At 37.5% G+C, this 20,614-nt stretch overlaps 2 protein-coding genes across 3 annotated transcripts in view; one reads left to right on the top strand and one right to left on the bottom strand.

Annotated features, from left to right (window-relative positions):
• The first annotated feature begins 2,268 nt into the window (after positions 1-2,268).
• On the top strand, positions 2,269-8,598 carry Trx2 (Thioredoxin 2). Its single transcript, XM_043005964.2, has 4 exons — positions 2,269-2,353; positions 6,238-6,342; positions 7,061-7,186; positions 8,109-8,598. Exons 1-4 carry the CDS (start codon positions 2,330-2,332, stop codon positions 8,169-8,171), a joined length of 318 nt encoding a protein of 105 aa, XP_042861898.1. The 5' UTR covers positions 2,269-2,329; the 3' UTR covers positions 8,172-8,598.
• The window catches only part of LOC122247027 (uncharacterized), a 13,742-nt gene continuing 1,281 nt past the window's right edge, over positions 8,154-20,614 (bottom strand). The window contains exons 2-10 of one of the 2 annotated variants that reach the window (XM_086530758.1): positions 19,419-20,614; positions 19,094-19,209; positions 18,552-18,629; positions 17,998-18,149; positions 17,651-17,720; positions 17,055-17,140; positions 16,107-16,236; positions 15,509-15,663; positions 8,154-14,605 (exon numbers count right to left, since the gene is read on the bottom strand). The exon at positions 19,419-20,614 is cut by the window's right edge and continues 185 nt beyond it. In XM_086530758.1, coding sequence (XP_086386884.1) covers positions 13,812-14,605; positions 15,509-15,663; positions 16,107-16,236; positions 17,055-17,140; positions 17,651-17,720; positions 17,998-18,149; positions 18,552-18,629; positions 19,094-19,209; positions 19,419-20,614 — 2,777 coding nt within the window. In that variant the 3' untranslated portion in view covers positions 8,154-13,811. The remainder of the gene's footprint in view (positions 14,606-15,508; positions 15,664-16,106; positions 16,237-17,054; positions 17,141-17,650; positions 17,721-17,997; positions 18,150-18,551; positions 18,630-19,093; positions 19,210-19,418) is intronic. The other variant, XM_086530759.1, reaches the window with a different exon arrangement.

Below are 20,614 nucleotides of genomic sequence, written 5' to 3'. Positions count from 1 at the left end.
CTATATCTTTTGTAAGACTTGGAATCCATGCTTGCCACTGATATTCCAATCTTGGAATCACTAATATTTTCCATGGTGGTAGGTGGTGTTCTGGATCCCTTGTGTTAAGTTCCTCATCACCCATCCACTCATGAGGTTTCATATGATGACTGTTTACTCTATATGGTGACTGATGTTCACGTCATTGCTCATATAAAGTCCTGGATTTTACTATTCTTTATCTTTAATCTCTATTCCCTCAACAGAATATGATCTCGGTGTCAGATTTCCAGGTTATCAACATTGAATTTCATATTGTTTTCATTTGCCCAAGTACAGATGGTATGTAGATCCTCATTTAGTTTGCCTTTCATATCTAATGATTTTATTGAGGTACTTATTCTTTTATCATCTGTAAATGAAATTACTCTCGAGTGTTTAATACCTTTGCCAATGTTACCGATTATAATTAGGAACAACAGATGCCCAGAACGGACCCCTGTGGCGCTCCATTTTCAACATTTGATTCATTTGAGGAAAATCCATTTATCTGTACTTTTTGCTTTCGTTTTGCTAGGAAATGTATTCAGCTTCTCACTTTGCCGCTAATTTCGAGGTCCTTAATTTTAATAATTAAAATTCTGTGATCTACTTTACCGAAAGCTTTTGCGAAATCTGAGTATTTTCAGTTAGGTTCTATAATATGTGTTCGTAGAATTTGGGATAAACAGGATCTACCACTACGAAAGCCATGTTGTCTAGGATTTATCTTGTTTTCTTTGATTGCTTCAAGGATATCTCTCTCTTTTAAAATTTTATCTGGGACATTATATTATTATTATCATTATTATTTTTTAAATTCTAGGAGTAATTCAGCCATTTTCTTTGAATCGGTCGCCAAAACACCATTTTCCTCAAGAAACCCCAATTTCTGGTCTTCTCTTTAATCTGTTATTTGCATAAGAGAAGTTTTTTACATTGTTTTTTATTGTTATTATTATTAAATCAACTGCTCTTTTTTCTTCAACATCTATTTTGTTACTTATAGACGTTTTAATCTGTCTCCTATTTTTTTTATCTCTGTTTTAATCTTTTCCTGTTTGACATGATCTGTTGTTACATTCAGTCTTCTCTCTTTTCTTTTTCTGACTATTCTTCGATCTCTCGGTGTGATATTCTTGTGCAGCCTGCTCTACTCAACTCGATATATGTATATATATATATATATATATATATATATATATATATATATATATATATATATATATATATATATATATATATATATATATATATATGTGTGTGTGTGTGTGTGTGCCTGTCTATGTTTATGTGTATACATATACATATACATATAAATATAAATATGAATATAAATATACATACATGCATACATACATACATGTACACACACACACACATATTTATGTATATATACATATATATATATATATATATATATATATATATTTATATATCTATCTATCTATCTACACACACACACACACACACACACACACACACACACACACGCCAAAATATATATATATATATATATATATATATATATATATATATATATATATATATATATATATACATACACACATTCAGACATGCACAAAACACTGACAGAAAAATTGGTATTACAACACGTTACCTCTTTCAGTGCTCACTCACGGCTTGTCTTAAAATACCTCATGATGACATAGATGACGCATTGCCACTAATAACTTAACTCAGGAGTCGGGGAACTGTAGGCGGAATTAATGCAAAACTACATATTACCGCCATAATTAAAAGTGAAGACAAAACAAAAACAAAAAATCAAATTTCTGTGGCAGTCTCCAGCTTTGCCTTTTAGCCCAATGTCTACTATGTGTATTATAACGGTAACCATAGTCACTGAGGACATACTCATACAATTATAGGCTACAAAGGCAAAGAAAAACAGGCAGTCTTTGAGAAAAAAAAAAGAAATAATACTCCGAGATACAACATATTACCATCAGAATAATACTTCATGTTTCAGTTCATGATAAAATATCGGTCTGGCAATGAAGAAATTCAAATTCCCCGCCACGTGACGTGTCAACAAGACCGTTCTTTCACTCTCTCGCTTTCTACATGTCTCCTTTTCTTCAGTTCACGCACACACGCAGATACTAAAAAAAAACACACACAATACAAAATTCCCTCGTTATGACGTCATTCCTTCTAGTTCTTTCACTCCCCCGCCCCCCTTCTAGCTCCCTCTTTCCCTCTCCCTCTGTCCCTCACTCGAGCGTCGACCGCCATCGGGACAGCACCAGCAGGAAGTAACCTCTCCTTACCTCCCACACTCGCAAAGATGGTTTACCAAGTGAAAGATCAGGTATTGTTAGCGTGAACATTTGTGTGCACTTGAGGCGATGGAACTTGTGTTTGTATGAAGGGAATCAAGAAAAGGTCTGCCGTTACCGTTAATCGGCTTTGTTGAGAGCATTGACCATGTGTCCATAGCTTTCTTCTCTTGAGTTCTTATTTCTCTTTAATTCTAAGGACAGAACTAGGTTTGCATAGATTATAAATGAAGATTATTACAATAAATGGCAAGTAGAGTCTCTTACTGCTACTTCAACCCGTGGATAAAGCTTATAAAATCATATTTTGAAGTTTTTATGATATAAACCTTACTACTAAAAACTAAAACTAGTTTCATGATACACGTTAAACACCACAGAAGGGAAGAAGTCATTTTTTTATTGATTAAAGTAAAGATAGCTCTAAATAATGTATGGAGGGAGACGAGGGGAGTCAGCCAGAAGATGATAAGACCTTTTTTTAAGTAGATAACCTTACATAAGGTGTTTGTTAAGGCTTATCTACCTGTTTCATAAGACCCAGGCTAAGTTGGATCTGGGAAAGAGTAAAGGTTGGTGGTGCATTTTAAATGAAGGGGAGTGTCATAACATTGAAGGGCATGTTTCTTGTATTATATGCATTAATATTTATTGGTATACATGTATGTGGATATGTATAGTGAAAATGTATACACAAATTGATATAGATAGATAAATGCATACATGATACACACTTAACTCATCCTCAGAACATATACACAAAACTTTTATTTTTTTATATGAAGATATATAGACATATTTATTTGTTTACACTCTCTCTCTCTCACTGACACACTTTCTCTCTCACTGACACACACAGTCTCTCACTGACACACACAGTCTCTCACTGACACACACTCTCTCACTGACACACACTCTCTCTCACTGACATACACACACTCTCTCTCACTGACATACACACACTCACTCTCACTGACATACACACACTCACTCTCACTGACACACACACACTCACTCTCACTGACACACACACACTCACTCTCACTGACACACACACACTCACTCTCACTGACACACACACACTCACTCTCACTGACACACACACACTCTCTCTCACTGACACACACACTCTCTCTCACTGACACACACTCTCACTGACATACACACACACACACTCACTCTCACTGACACACACTCTCTCTCTCACTGACACACTGTCACTGACACACACTCTCTCACTGAGACACACTCTCTCTCACTGACACACACTCTCTCTCACTGAGACACACTCTCTCACTGACACACACTCTCTCACTGACACACACTCTCTCTCACTGACACACACTCTCTCTCACTGACACACACTCTCTGTCACTGAAACACACACTCTGTCACTGACACACACTCTGTCACTGACACTCACTCTCTGTCACTGACACTCACTCTCTGTCACTGACACTCACTCTCTGTCACTGACACTCACTCTCTGTCACTGACACTCACTCTCTGTCACTGACACTCACTCTCTCTCACTGACACTCACTCTCTCTCACTGACACTCACTCTCTCTCACTGACACACACTCTCTCTCACTGACACACACTCTCTCACTGACATACATACACACACACTCACTGACACACACACACACACACACTCTCTCTCTCACTGACACACACTCTCTCTCTCACTGACACACTCTCTCTCTCACTGACACACTCTCTCTCTCACTGACACACTCTCTCTCTCACTGACACACTCACTCACTGACACACACTCTCTCTCTCACTGACACACACTCTCTCTCTCACTGACACACACTCTCTCTCTCACTGACACACTCTCTCTCTCACTGACACTCTCTCTCTCTCACTGACACTCTCTCTCTCTCACTGACACACTCTCTCTCTCTCACTGACACACTCTCTCTCACTGACACGCTGTCACTGACACACACTCTCTCTCACTGACACGCTGTCACTGACACACACTCTCTCACTGACACGCTGTCACTGACACACACTCTCTCACTGACACGCTGTCACTGACACACACTCTCTCACTGACACACTCTCTCTCTCTCACTGACACACTCTCTCTCTCTCACTGACACACACTCTCTCTCACTGACACACACTCTCTCACTGACACGCTGTCACTGACACACTCTCTCTCACTGACACGCTGTCACTGACACACACTCTCTCACTGACACACTCTCACTGACATACACACACACACACTCACTCTCACTGACACACACTCTCTCTCTCTCACTGACACACTGTCACTGACACACACTCTCTCTCACTGAGACTCTCTCTCACTGAGACACACACTCTCACTGAGACACACACTCTCACTGACACACACACTCTCTCACTGACACACACACTCTCTCACTGACACACACACTCTCTCACTGAAACACACACTCTCTCACTGAAACACACACTCTCTCACTGAAACACACACTCTGTCACTGAAACACACACTCTGTCACTGAAACACACACTGTCACTGAAACACACACTCTGTCACTGAAACACACACTCTGTCACTGAAACACACACTCTGTCACTGAAACACACACTCTGTCACTGAAACACACACTCTGTCACTGAAACACACACTCTGTCACTGAAACACACACTCTGTCACTGACACACACTCTCTCTCACTGACACACACTCTCTCTCACTGACACACACTCTCTCTCACTGACACACACTCTCTCTCACTGACACACACTCTCTCTCACTGACACACACTCTCTCTCACTGACACACACTCTCTCTCACTGACGCACACTCTCTCTCACTGACACACACACACACTCACTGACACACACACACACTCACTGACACACACACATGCACTCACTGACACACACACATGCACTCACTGGCACACACACATGCACTCACTGACACACACACACACTCTGTCACTGACACACACACACTCTGTCACTGACACACACACACACTCTGTCACTGACACACACACACACTCTGTCACTGACACACACACACACTCTGTCACTGACACACACACACACTCTGTCACTGACACACACACACTCTGTCACTGACACACACACACTCTGTCACTGACACACACACACACTCTGTCACTGACGCACACACACACTCACTCTCACTGACACACACACACTCACTCGCACTGACACACACACTCTCTCTCACTGACACACACTCTCACTGACATACACACACACACTCACTCTCACTGACACACACTCTCTCTCTCACTGACACACTGTCACTGACACACACTCTCTCACTGAGACACACACACACTCTGTCACTGACACACACACACTCTGTCACTGACACACACACACACTCTGTCACTGACACACACACACACTCTGTCACTGACACACACACACACTCTGTCACTGACACACACACACACTCTGTCACTGACACACACACACACTCTGTCACTGACACACACACACACTCTGTCACTGACACACACACACTCTGTCACTGACACACACACACACTCTGTCACTGACACACACACACACTCTGTCACTGACACACACACACACTCTGTCACTGACACACACGCTCACTCACTAGTCACTGGCACTGGCACACATTCACACACACACACACACACACACACACACACACACACACACACACACACACACACACACACACAAACATACATACATTGACACACACAAACACACACATTGACACACTCACAATGACACATTGACGCACCATCAATGACACACATTGACACACCATCAATAACACACATTGACACACTCATAATGAGATATTGACACACTCACAATGACACACACACACACACACACTAAAACCAACCCTAAAGTGAATCTAATGTTTCCATTTGGTTCATCCTACAACAGGGAGACTTCAACAAGCAGCTGAGCGAGGCGGGAAGCAAGCTGGTCGTCATCGACTTCTATGCCACCTGGTGTGGGCCTTGTAAGATGATTGCACCCAAGCTGGAGGTGGGCTTGATTTTTATTTTTTTTATTTTTTTTTTTTTATGATTATTTATTTATTTATTTATTTATTTATTTTTTATCCTCCTCCTCTTCATCGTCATCTCTCTCGTCATCTTCCTCTTTATTGTCCTCATCCTCTCCCTCTTCGTCATCTTACTCTTCATCGTCAGCTTCCTCTTCCTCGTCAGCTTCATCAAGCTTGTGTTTGAATTACATAACATCATTGTTTAGAATTTCAATATGAATGTTTAATGGTTCTCTGTGTATCTAAATGAAATATATTCCTGAATTGATAGCTTGAATATTTATCACAACTAACTAATGTTAGCAGACACTGATTTCCAGCCAATCATGAGCCAGTAATCTGCACACATCACTTATACTCTATGGACAGATCAGATTAGTCATTATATGTGTCTTAGGTTCATTTACTATCATAAAATTTAATGCGTGGCTTTCAATCTCTTTCTCTATTATTTTCAATGCCTATTGATTTTTTTTTTCTCTTTGTTTAATCATATCTTCACATTAGTTTAGTTTATGCTAGGTTTGGTAAGGCTTTTTCAGATGAAATTGAATTAGGATGAGTAAGTGAAGCACATATCTGCAGAGGCAGGAATGCATATCACAGCAACATGTGTATCAGAGCAACATGTCGCCTAGCAAGTTCTTGTGTACCCCTGAAGGTGGTTTAACCCCCTGGTAATTTTCCCTTCCGCAGGAGATGAGTCAGTCGATGTCTGATGTCGTGTTCCTGAAGGTAGATGTGGATGAATGTGAAGACATTGCCGCAGATAACCAGATCACTTGCATGCCCACTTTTTTGTTCATGAAGAATGGCCAGAAGGTAAGAACAATTGCTTTTCTCTTTAATGCCAGAGTAATTCTGGTTTTATACTTTTTGAAGAATGACCTTTGTGTTGATCAAGAGTTGCTTTTTCTTCTCCTCCTCTTCCTCTTCCTCTTCCTCTTCCTCCTCTTCTTCTTCCTCTTCTTCTTCCTCTTCCTCTTCTTCTTCCTCTTCCTTTTCCTCCTCCTCCTCCTCCTCCTCCTCCTCCTCCTCCTCCTCCTCCTCCTTCTTTTAATCTCTTTTTTAAAATGTTTAAGGACAGAAAAAAAAAGGAGTTAGGAAATGTGATGATAATCTTTCTTTTTTATTTGCATGATGTATGAAATAACAGGGACACTTATGTCTGTAATAGTTATTATGTTTTTCAAGGAATTTCTAAAATAAGTTTTTGATTTGGTAGAGTTGAGAAGAAGATAATTAAAATGATTCAATCTTTGGTGTCAGACCTAGTTATTCTGTAACAAATATTGTCAACAACTTATTAAAGTCACTGAGCAAAGTAAAGAATTCAGTACTTCATTTTGAAAGTCATTCCATATTTAGAGAAATTAAACTGAATTTCTCTTCATTTCTTGAATAATTCTTTAAGTTGTTTAACCCCTAAAATACACTGTCTTTAAGTCTTAAGCAGCAATGTATTAAGGAATCACTATTTCTACATTTATTCAGTTTATACAAAAAGATTTGTATTTTTTGAATCTCCAGGTCAAAATCTATGATAAGAGAAAAACATTACATTCACTTTCTGGCTTCCAGTTGAATATTGACACAGGTTGCTCCTGTGTTCAACTGATCTATGGCTCCATCCTGTATGGGTTGATTTTTATTTATTTATCCATTCGTTCTTCCTTCCTTCCTTCCTTCCTTCCTTCACATCTTGATTTGCATAGTAAAGCAACATCTGTTTTTTATTTTGCAGGTGGAAACCCTGACTGGTGCCAACGAAGCCAAGCTCAGGGAGATCATTCAGAAGAACAAGTAAACCATTCCACTGCTCTTTCTCTACCGAGAGCATTAAAGATGGACCATCTTTGCAAATTAGATCTGCTTGAAGTATTCTGTTTTAAATAAGGAGTATGTTATTAAAGATGAATAACGGTTCTTTTTGTTTTTGAATTGTCTTCATTCATAAATTTTAGCCTTTTTTTTTCTCAACTGTCTTTTAGTTATAAATCTGTTTTTTTTTATAGTAATTGAATACTCTTTTTTTTTTTTTTTAATGAATAAATAAATGAGCACTTGAAATTATTGATATTTGTTTTGATGGAAAATAGTTGAGTGTCTCCTTATATTGAAAATTCCAGGTATTTTTTCATTATTGATTAACACCGAGTACCAGTGACTGTTTGTGCCTTTTTATGTTATGTAGAGCTTGGATTTATAAGATTTCAATAAAGTCTGAATATCTATCACTTAATTCATTTTGATATTCAACCAAGACACAAAATCTGAAACAATGATGAATTTCATAAACCATTAAACATTAGTATTATCATTATTTCAACATTATTCAAGAAGTGAGAGATATGTAAACTTTTAGTTACTGGCAAACATTTATTGCAAATGTGACAAGGATGTGATTTACTGGGAAAGAATAGAAATATACAGTGTGAAGATAGGCTTTTGTATCATATAAATTTTAAAATATTTACTGGGGACTATGAATGAAAAAAACATTTGTGCTCCGATTCAATGTAAAACTTAGATTTGCATGTAGCATATATAACCATTGTAAAATTAATATTGTAGGCCTACCCAGCACCTCCAAATTAACATTTTACTAATGTATTAATGAGCAGTTTTGATTCTTGAATCTGGAAGGCTTACCAGAATGAGTAGGAAACATATTTGGATATAAGAGTTCAAACTCTTAGTATACACTTTGGCAAAGCTGAATGCTGGGGGTAAAGAATATACTACACAGGGATAAAAGATATACAGGAATTTTTGTACACAAAATGTATCAATAGGAAGAAAGATAAGACATGGTTCCCTATATTGTGATGAAACCATTAATGAAAATTTATATTGTATACCAATATTGTTTTTTGGGTTATGAAAGTTTAAACAATGCCAAGTGAACTCACAAAAAACATTGGTAAAATTTATTTAGGGGACTCCCAAGTGGCTGCCACAAGTCTGCAATTCTATTCTTATCCTAGGGGAAGGAAAGTCAAACCTCCATTCTTAACCCTATGACGACGGTGCGTCACACTTGTGTGACACAGCTAGATTGTTCTTGCATATAATTTTTTCATAATTTCTTACTTAATGTCTGCTTCTGATTGGTTGAATAAAAAGATCTGAGTCAAAAAACAATTGTAAGATCAAAAGGGGTTGACCAATAAATGAAATAAGACAGAAAATTACTAATATAAAACTATTTCTAATTTGTCTACTACCTGTGATATGTCACCTCATGCCACAAAGTACATGTACATACTTGTATGTACATGTATGATTATTTAGTGTTCTTTTCATTTTAGAAAAAAAGGATAAGTAAAAAAGAATCATTTTTGATACCCCACTAAAAGAGTGCTACCACTTTCCACTGGTATTATCACATAGAAGTGAATAATATAGGCAAAGGTCAATAAAGTAACACTAGAAAAGCATTGTTGTAACATGTTTTTTGACTAAAATAACTCCTCTGAACATGACAATATTTTTACATGCCTTTACATTGTAGACACAATCATGCAAACCACATGAATAGGGTGGGTGAAAAATGGTCTTAAGAGTTTAAGCCTGGCCCCATGCATTGTGAAAATACCTCGGAATGAAGCATCGCGTGCTTGTTATCTCCCGGTGCAAGCGGGAATGGGTTAACCCTGGCTCCATTATCTAAATTGTCAGGGATGTGATTGCTGTTGGTTGGTACTTCTAGTGATGTTTGGGGAATGCATGGGCTATCTAGGATGAGGGAAATATCTTTTGAGTATGAAATAATGAAAAGTTTGTTGAGGACAGGAGCAAGTTCAGGAACACTTCAAAACAATTTTTGGGCCTTTAGATTTTGAGGTGTTAAGGTTTGATAGGGCTTATACTTTATCTTGCAACCAGAAGGAGCAGGAGCTGGTTCAGTTGTTAGATATCTCATTGCTGTATCAGACAAAGTAACTTTTAGCTTGATCAATTACTTTTTACCTGTATCCATGGAATTGAACACAAGCTGCTCTGGAGGTGGTATTTTTAGTTTGTTTCTATTTATGGAAGAACTTTGGAATGTTGGGTGTTGAACTATTTTGGTGAGCTTTTATTCCAGGTTTTAAAGATTATTGTATAGCATGGTACATGGTACATAGGACAACAGATCATTAGAGAGTCCAGATTTCCAAAGATAGGAAGAGTAGAAACAATGAAAAGAATGCAAGTCTGCACATTGAAAATTATAACATTTGTAGAAAGTTGAAGGTATTATTGTTGAGATGGGAAAGTGTCTTAAAATTATGAGGCAGTGAGCATATTGTATGGGGAGGGGCTTTGATGTTGTAAAAAGGTCAAGCATGTTAGCTTTGTTCCCATCTCTATCTGGAATACCGGTGGACTCAGTTACTAATTGAGAAAGGTCATCCATAGTAATAAAGACTTCATGGATATAAAGTTCATACTGTCATCCAAACATAGTCACCTGCCATCCACCTTAGTCTGCACTCTGCATGAGGTAGTAGAGGGAGTAGCTGAGTATTTTGTGTGTTGAACAGTTTGTTAACCCACACAGCAAAATAGTTATTCACCATCCCACTGGCATGCCATGGTGCTCCATATACACTGCTTTATTCTATGGCAGTCATCAGAATGTTAAAGACGGGTGGGGTTTTGAAGTATTCAACCTGTGCCAGGTACTGCCTTCTAGTTAAGCACATATAGGACATATTTTTCATGTACAGAGAACAGTTTTCATTTACCATCTCAAGGCCTCATTTATATTTTACAAGGGTACAAAGGTACTTCCTTTATGATTAAGCATGAATACTAGTGAGTACCAAGTGGACTACAGATATCTTTTTACTGAGTGAATGGCTAAATTAGGTAATGCTTATCAACAGCATTATGTTTCAGCAAAGTAACAGACAACATACACAGGAATGATGAACATATCCTTGCACCATTGCAGATGGGGATAGATTTGCTTGACTGTTCCCCAGGACAGGTACCCCAAATGGGTTATATTTCAGAGCGAGGGAGTAGCAACTTTTCACACTCTTTTTAATAATACCAATAATACTGTAGCCATATTTGTGTCCTTCATTTTTTTGTGTTTTATTATCTATTATCTATTGTGTTTTATTATCTATTATCTATATGTGCCATCTAACAGTGTTTATCAAGTTGTAGTAGACAAAAATGATAAAATAGGGTCCATATCAGATTATGTCCTTTATACTCAGTGTGATATAAGTATTACAGTTTTATGAGGACAAAAAGCAAGTCTATCTTTTTCATATTTGTTTATTTTCAAAACAAATATGAAAGAAATGACCATCCCTAATTAAAATGAATAACAAGAGGGGGAAGAGGAAGGAGACTTGTGCCTATGACTGCGAGTGCCGGGTGTCATAAGATAAGATAAGACCCCGGAATGAGTATAGGCCTATGCGGTAGCCTTCCGGAAATGCATTGCGCGCCAGTTATCAATGTCCTGGAGCATTTGGATTAAGAAGCCCAGCCCAGGATGATAATCTTTTGATGTGGCCTGATTCAGAAGGGAAAATACTAAAATACCTTTATCCCCTTCAGTCTTCTAAACAAGAATGGAATAATCAAGCTTATTTTGTAGTAGATATTATAAGCAAATTTATCCCGTTAATGATGGGCTTACGTGTTTTTTCGTCATACATGAGGCAAGAGCTCTTGCCTAATTATAATTATTATAACTGCCGTAATATTCAGCAAAATGAGTTTTAACTCACATCCAAAACCTAGATGGCACCACTTTCTTCTAACACCAGCAGGAGAGAGAGCCTTGAATAGCACCCATCTATGGTCTCTAGCTAGCACTATCTCTATAGAGCGATGGCACATAGCAAGTTACTGACCTCTTGCTCTAAAGTACCACAGATGAAAGATGTGTAGGCAGAACAAGAGGAGGAAGGTGACTCACATCATGCCCAATGCCTACAATGTGCCCCTGTGCCAGTAGGGATGCCTTTTATTGTGGCACTCACGGTCAAAAGCACAAGTTTCCTTCCTCTTCTCTACCTCTTCATGTTATCTTCATTTTGGATGGTTATGAGTTTCGTGTTCGTTCGTGACAGCACACGAAAATATAAAGCTGCTTTTTGCCCTCCCCTGACACAGCAATACTTTTATCACATTAAGTTTAAAGAAAAAAATGAGTTAATATGGACCCTGAACTACAATTTTAGTCAACTGCAGAATTGATAAGAGTCTGTGATATGACAGATAATAAGTCTCTAAAAACAATAAAACACACACAAAAAAACAAAACACAAAAATGGCTCTAGCTCTACAATGAGTGACTAAAAGGGAGTAGGAAAAATCAGGGTATGTTGCAGAAGCTGTCTCACTCAGAAATAAAACCCATCCTGGAGCCTGGGTAAGCAAATCTATCCCTCCGTCGGCAATGGGTTAAGCAAAAAAGTAGAATTTATATAAATCAATCCCAAATTTAGTGAAATGCCTTTTGTTTCCAATAAAATATTCTTTTCTAATCACAGTCAAATTTGTTATATTGTAGGAATATTTTGAAGTCCATTAATATATTAAATGACATAGCTCTAAAAGTGCTACAATGCACAATAAAGGAAATATTCTGTTTTGAAATAATAAAATACAAAATTATCACACTAATGCAATATGTATAATGCTAAAAATTGCTTGAAGTACAACTGCAAGTTTTGCATAATCCTCAATAGATTAGAGTATTAGTTATGAATATATTTTACTAAAAATCTTTAATTTCTGGATTGAATAAAAGACCCTTACTTAGTTTATTTGTGTATTCAGAACATTTTCTAAAAAAAATATATAAATTAATCAATATAAATCATAACCATAATATTTTAATATAGATAAATACTGAAAGAAATAACAAGCACAATACATATATACATATTATAACAGTTTAGTAACAAGAAAGATATACATATATGTGTGTGTGTGTGTGTGTGTGTGTGTGTGTGTGTGTGTGTGTGTGTGTGTGTGTGTGTGTGTGTGTGTGTGTGTGTGTGTGTGTGTGTGTGTGTGTGTGTGTGTGTGTGTGTGTGTGTGTGTGTGTATGTATGTATCAATATCTATCTATCTATCTATCTATCTATCTATCTATAATATACATACACATATGTATATATATATATATATATATATATATATATATATATATTATATATATATATATATATATATATATATATATAGAGGGAGAGAGAGAGAGAGAGAGAGGAAGAGAGAGAGAGAGAGAGAGAGAGAGAGAGAGAGAGAGAGAGAGAGAGAGAGAGAGAGAGAGAGAGAGAGACAGAGAGAGAGAGAGAAAGAGAAAGAGAAAGAGAAAGAGAAAGAGAAAGAGAAAGAGAAAGAGAGAGAGAGAGAGATAAATAGATAGATATATAGATAGATATAGATATAGATGTACACAAGTTTACAAAATGGTAATTAAGATTCACCCAATAATAATGGAAACCTCAGAACCGTTCTCTGGAAAGTTGATCTGCAGTGTCACGTTTTCCTCCACTCCGGCATTACTGATAGAAGGAATGTTGATCAAAGTTGGCTGTGAATTATCCCCATCCACCGTCACCAAGGTATAGATCGTCGAGTCCATTTCCGTGCTGTCTGGGGCACCTGGTGTCAATTCTGAGCAAGTGTCGAGGTTGACACACTCTCTAATGATGTTGTCGTCGGCCATCACTGCAAAGGCTTGGGAGAGAACGTCAGCCTCATGCTTACCTGTGAGTGCTGGGACTCCTTCTAGGATTGTACTATTTTCGTATGCATTTGGTGAATTTGGATGTTCGAGAATTTCATCGACCACCGTGTGTGAGGTCTTGTGTGCCTGGGGAAGTACTTCTCTGAAGCTTGTACTTGGGACTGCTTCATCAATGGGCACAATGTTCCCTGAGACTTGTGCTATTAAATGGCCGACTGAAGTATTTGTTACATTGTTGGGAACCAATCCAGCCACCGTAGTTATGTCACTGATGCTGTTGTCTGATATCAGGTGAGTGACTTCAGCCATATCACTTAGGCTAGTGTTGGGGACAAAACTGCTTAGAGTATCTGCAGTATTTGTGTCCTGAGAATCATTTGTACAGTTCTCAACCGGTTCGTACTCTATGTAGTCGCTTGTTTTCTTGAGAACAGTGAAATCGGTGCTGTTAATGTCTGATGACTCACCCTGAGCAGTCTGACTGCAAAAATGAGTCTTCTGCTCGCGCCTACTTGTGAAACTGCCTCCTGGAAGTGGAAGTAAAGCATTAATATAAGAAATAATAATAGTGAATTAAGGATCACTTAACATCTATTCACTTATTTATTGACTATTTGTCAAACTATATCAAATTAAAATTACTAGTCTATAATAAGAAAACCATTATATATATTTTTTCAATAAGAAAACATATTTCAAAAATGTAATAAGGAGGCAGGGAAAATACATACAGGTAAAAATGCAAGTTCTTTGCATATCAGTAAGTAGTAAACACCATTTTGGCATAGTACAATTTTGTGTAAGTACAAGGTTTTGGCATAGTACATTCAGTGTCAAAAAAGACTATTGTGAAATACATGTTCATAATAATGTGTTGACTGAACAATCCATAATTAACAACACAGGTCTCTTCAAATGGTGAGATGAGAGTCTTGAAATCCAACTGGATTTCATCTTTAAGTTACTAAAAATATAGTCTGCTGCTGGACAAACTCATCTATTAAGCTCTGCAACACTATGAAGGCCAGGGAATTCATCTATAAAAACCCTACCATAATTTGAAATGAAGTAAATTCATTAATCAAATTAAACTACACTTTGCAAACAAGTAAATACACCCATGCAACCCTAAACATGCTTGAAGACTTGCTAATTTATCTATAAAACAGAAAACACTTTGAAAACAATGAATCAATTCATCTAAAAAACCTCACCACACTTCAAAGGCAAGTGAAATAACTTATATAACCCCACCACATTTACAGAGGCAAGTGAATTAATTCATAAAACCCCATTACACTTAAATAAGCATGTGAATATGAAACCCAACCACACTTCAAGAGCAAAACAAATTCAATTCACCATAACTCTACTGCACCTTTAAAACAGGTGACTCATCACATCATTCTATTCATCGTCTACCAACTTACCGCACTTGGCACAAGAGAAGACCCTCTGTGCGCTGTGTTGTTGCAAGTGTGTGTTCAAGTTTCCTTTCAAGCCAAATCTCTTTCCGCAGTGGATGCAGGTGTAGTTCCTCTCTCCGGTGTGAGTAACCATGTGTCTCTTTAAGCTTTGGCTGTACCTGAAATGGGGAGGAGGTGAGAGGGCATTATGCTATGTGGACTGAGTTAGTATATATAAAAATTGTAACAACAAAGGTAAATGGCCTGTTTATAATGTTTATTTTACAATTTTTGGACCAAAAGTTTAAATTAAAGTAATATGACAAAAAAGAGGTGTGTGTGTGTGTGTGTGTGTGTGTGTGTGTGTGTGTGTGTGTGTGTGTGTGTGTGTGTGTGTGTGTGTGTGTGTGTGTGTGTGTGTGTGTGTGTGTGTGTGTGTGTGTGTGTGTGTGTGTGTGTGTGTGTGTGTGTGTGAATGTGTGTGTGAATGTGTGTGTGTCAATGTGTGTGTGATGAATGTGTGTATCAATGTGTGTGTGTCAATGTGTGTCATTGTGTGTGTGTGTAAGTGTATAAGTACTAGTGTAAGTGTCTAGGTATGCATGCAAGTGGAAAACCTCACCTAAAGCTCCTGCTACATATGGTGCACATGAAAGGCAGAATATTCCAATGGATCAAATAATGTCGTTTGAGAACACTTAAGCTTGGGAACTCACGCAGACACTCTTGACATTTGTATGGAGGTTTGGAGGCTGTAAAGAGATAGCAAAGAAGGAAAAAGGTTAAAAAGGAAATTTTGAGTTCTGAGAGGATATAATACAATGATAAAAATGCTTAGAAAAAGGAAAATGGGGAGAGAAATAAAAGAAACTAAAAAATGTATCCCAGTGAATACATTCAGGTAATTACCATTCAAACTAATTAATTACCTTCTTTAATCTATTGTAGTGAAATAACTGAATCATTCCTCAATTGTGAGCTTGACTTTGGCACAAAACTATATATAAATAACTATTGCTATTGAATTATAGTTTACTGCAATTACAAATAACATGTTGCAAATCACTGTATTTAGCAATTTTAAAATACACTGTACTTGTATGTTCACCTTGGTGAGTAAAACAAAAAAAGGAGAAGCAGAAGAAAACGAAGCTGAAGAAGGGGGAAGAAGAAAAAGAAGATGAAAAATAGAAAAGATGGGGGAGATGAAGGAGGAGGAAGAGGAGGAGGAGGAGGAGGAGGAGGAGGAGGAGGAGGAGGAGGAGGAGGAGGAGGAGGAGGAGGAGGAGGAGGAGGAGGAGGAGGAGGAGGAGGAGGAGCAGGAGGAGGAGGGAGGAGGAGGAGGAGGAGCAGGGGAGGAGGAGGAGGAGGAGGAGGAGGAGGAGGAGGAGGAGGAGGAGGAGGAGGAGGAGGAGGAGGAGTACATGGAGAAGAAGAAGAAGAAGAAGAAGAAGAAGAAGAAGAAGAAGAAGAAGAAGAAGAAAAAAAAGATGGAGGAAATGAAGACAAAAGAGAAAACATCCTCCCAATAATAATGAGAAAGAAAGAAAAAAAAAAGAATAATCCTTACCTTGGTGTGTGACCTCATGCATGCGAAGTTTCAGGGCTGTGGGGAAAAGAACACCGCAACTTGGACACTGGAACTCTCCTTCCGCCCTGGAAATATGGCAATACATCATTTAGGGTGTTTAGAGTGCGTATTTAAAAAATTGTTCATAGTAAAAAGGGGATAGGATTATGATTAATTACATACTATAAGCATACAATATTTGTGCAAAATTTATTTTATATAATTGCATTGCCAACTTTGTGCTGTATAATAGTTATCTTCTTCAGTGTAAGACAGATTTCAAGAAGGATGTGAAAAATGTTTTTTTTTTTTCTAAATGAATGGAGTGTTATGAAAGTAACTTAACAGAGACCTGTGTAGTTCTGTCTATGTTATAATTTTTTTTTTATCGCAATGGAACATAAAATAATGCACATAAAATCTTTGTTAGAAATGCATTTTAGAAATGGAAAAAAAATAATAATAATGATAAAAAAAAAAAAAAAAAAAAAAAAAAATCATATGCATATGATTACTATATTTCAAATTTTTTTTCCAACAACTGTCACATTTATTATGACCTTTCTCTCCATTTTGTTGTCATAAATGATACTCACACAACTTCCTCTCTGTCATCATTTTTGGTCGCTGAACTATTGTGCTTGACTCGCATGTGCTGCATTAAGTCTGTAACCCAAAATACCCATTAGGTCTAGAGGCCATATTCCATTCTCTCTTACCACCACTTCACATATCCTGTCAACATTTAATAATTAAGCACAAGTTTAAAAAGATTAATTATCAGGACAGCAAATACTAAATACAAAAATGCAAACCACACAGACTTATTAGAATAAACATATGCATTAAATCCTGCTATATAAACCCAAAACAAAATATACAATATATCTTCAGTCAAACATTCAATCTGAAAAACAAAAAACAACAACAAAAATGCACACACCTTGTTTTCTCATATATTTTTTGTTGCAGTGAATGCATGCATGAGACTTGTGTGAGTTGTCATGCATCTCCATGTGTAGTTTTAAGTGCGAGAGCCGTAAAAACTTTTTGTCGCAGTGAGTACACTGGTGAGTGCCACGTCCAGTGTGCAATCTGAAGATAATGTCATGAAGAGTGATAAGTTATGAAGAGTGATAAGTTATGAAGAGTGATAAGGTGAATTAATTAGAGAAATTTCAAAACTTCATGGCACTATATAAATATTACATTTATAGGTATTTTTGAAGTCAATAAAGAAAATTCCAAGATTCACTCAAATAAATCCTCAAATAAATTTTAAAATGTACTAAACTACATGTGAATTACTTTAAAATCACCAATGAATTATTTCCAAAGGCAACTTTTTCCAAATGCAATGTCATATAAATGAAGAAGTTAGATTTTCCCTTAATCTTTACTCTTGCATGTCAAATCGCATGATACGAAAAATATTTCAATATAAGTGTCAAATTATCAAATGTGTTGAATCTAAGTTCTAAATCCTCTGAAACATACCTCATGTGGTCAACGAGGTATCGCTGTAAACGGAAAGTTTTGTGGCAGACAGAGCACTGTGGTTGGCCTGTCTCACCGCTGATTAAAAAGAAAAATTATTTTGTTATGGCAAAGATAGATCTAACATTGTTCAAGTTGTGCATGTTTGTTTCTTCTATCCAGTCAAAATAATAATAATAAAAAACAATATTTGTGAACCACTCTTAATTAAGCTCACTGATTTGATATTATAATTTCTGGGGCAAATTAGATGTTTGAATGATTGGAAAAATATAAATATTTCAAAAATGAGTGTAAATAAAATTATGTGTTCTACATTAAATATTCATATCATTATCATTACCATTATTAATTTACTCATCTAACTTTACTTCTTTTTAGTTAAAGAGGAAATAATTCAATCACACACTTCTGCACTGCTTAGAATAAGAACAAAAAGATCAATTGGTGCAAGAAAGGTCTCTCTCAGTCCCTGCTTCAGATCAAGGTAAACTTTCCTTTTTTCCCTTCACACATTTAAGTCTTATTGGTACTGTGCTTACCTGCTCATACTCCTTATGTGTGAAGCAATGTGAGCCACGAGGTTTGACTTTTTGGTGAACTTCTTGTCGCATTTGGTGCACTGATGATCCTCCGTTAGGCTTTGCAAATTTGCGTCCTTGTATTTGTGAGGGAGAAAATCATTGCCATCATCATTATTACTACTTGATAGCTCTTCTCCATGTTTGTATTGGTTAGCTAGATGTATTTTGTCATGGGAAGATGGGTGAGTGTGAGTCCTATCATATTAGAAAAAAAAAGTAAGCCACATGAATGAAAATTATAACCATTTGGGAGATGACTACAGTGCCTCTTCCCACAACCTACCTGCAAGTGTTGTGGATGGACAACTGCGACATGGCTCAAGAGGTTCTTGTGCCTGACAAACGCACTGCTGCAGACCGGACACCTGTGAGGCCTCTCGCTTTTGGGGCCCATTGTGTCTTTCTCCTTTGAAGGATCCGAATCCTCCCCACTGACATCATCTAGGCATTCCTCATCCTCTATAGCATCTTCTTCGGCATTGGCGTACCCTGATCTAGATGCGGAACTCATGCTTTTGGTCAATTTTCCTGATGGTTGACACTGGTTCTTGGTCTCCAGGTGTTTTGTTAGAGAGGCTTTGGTAATGAAGGAAGCATTGCAATTTGAACACTCGTACCTGTATAAGATGTGCTTTTCCTTGTGGTTCTTGTACTGTTCCGATGACATGCAAAATCTTACACTACATATGTCGCAGTACTTTTCTCTTTCTCTGTGGTACGAGTGCAAATCTTTATTGTAAAAGACTTTATCACAGTTTGAACACAATAAACAAGAAGCTGAATCATTCCTATGGCAAAAATACTGATGCTTGTCAAATAAATCTGCACTAATACATTCTACCTGACATGATTCACAAGTGTAATTTGTTATTTCAAAAATGTGTTCTGCATGTAAATGGTCCCTCAAAGCTTCGGCATCCTTGACTCCTCGGCCACAATAAACGCAAGAATTCTTTTCGATCATCACTTTGGGGTGCGTCTTCACGTGATTGGCCAGGCCTTTGGCTGTACTAAACTCGAAATGGCACTTTTTACAGGCATGCCATGTTGACCCACTCTCTTCCTGTTCGAGTGTTGACATTTCATTATTGCCTGTCGACAGAGCTCCCTGTATTCTCTTCTTTGATGTCCTCTTAGTAGAGACAGTTTTCCCGAGGCTATCATCCTCTTCCTGGCAATACGACTGGACACTCTGGACAAAGTCTTTCAAATCGTCCTTCTGACTGAATTTCTGAACCGAGAGGGTGTCTGTTGCATTGGTTCTGAGAGGGTTAGTAATGTCCTGAGGCTGCTTTATGTCAGTTTCACTTGGCTGAGGACATTCTCTTCTGAGAGACTGGGATGCTGCGTCTACCTTGCGCAGGCAGGGAGAAGGTGCATCCCTCTTTCCTTTTATCCGAAGGAATTTGTCCAAAAACACTGCACTCCCAGTCAGTGTTTCCAATCCTCTCTTTCTTGCATATGACGCCCCACTAAACA

The sequence above is a fragment of the Penaeus japonicus genome, unplaced genomic scaffold (assembly GCF_977035675.1).
Source record: "Penaeus japonicus unplaced genomic scaffold, GWHDUDI00000001_assembly GWHDUDI00000034, whole genome shotgun sequence".
NCBI lineage: Eukaryota > Metazoa > Arthropoda > Malacostraca > Decapoda > Penaeidae > Penaeus > Penaeus japonicus.
The sequence above is the reverse complement of the archived record's forward strand: the minus strand, read 5'-3'. Positions and strand labels throughout refer to the sequence as shown.

What these genes read in the sequence shown, in the direction of transcription:
- Trx2 (XM_043005964.2), top strand. Translation starts at nt 2,330, where the DNA reads ATGGTTTACCAAGTGAAAGATCAG. An exon ending in TTTACCAAGTGAAAGATCAG is followed by an intron (nt 2,354 to 6,237) that starts GTATTGTTAGCG and finishes ATCCTACAACAG; the next exon opens with GGAGACTTCAACAAGCAGCT. An exon ending in TGATTGCACCCAAGCTGGAG is followed by an intron (nt 6,343 to 7,060) that starts GTGGGCTTGATT and finishes TCCCTTCCGCAG; the next exon opens with GAGATGAGTCAGTCGATGTC.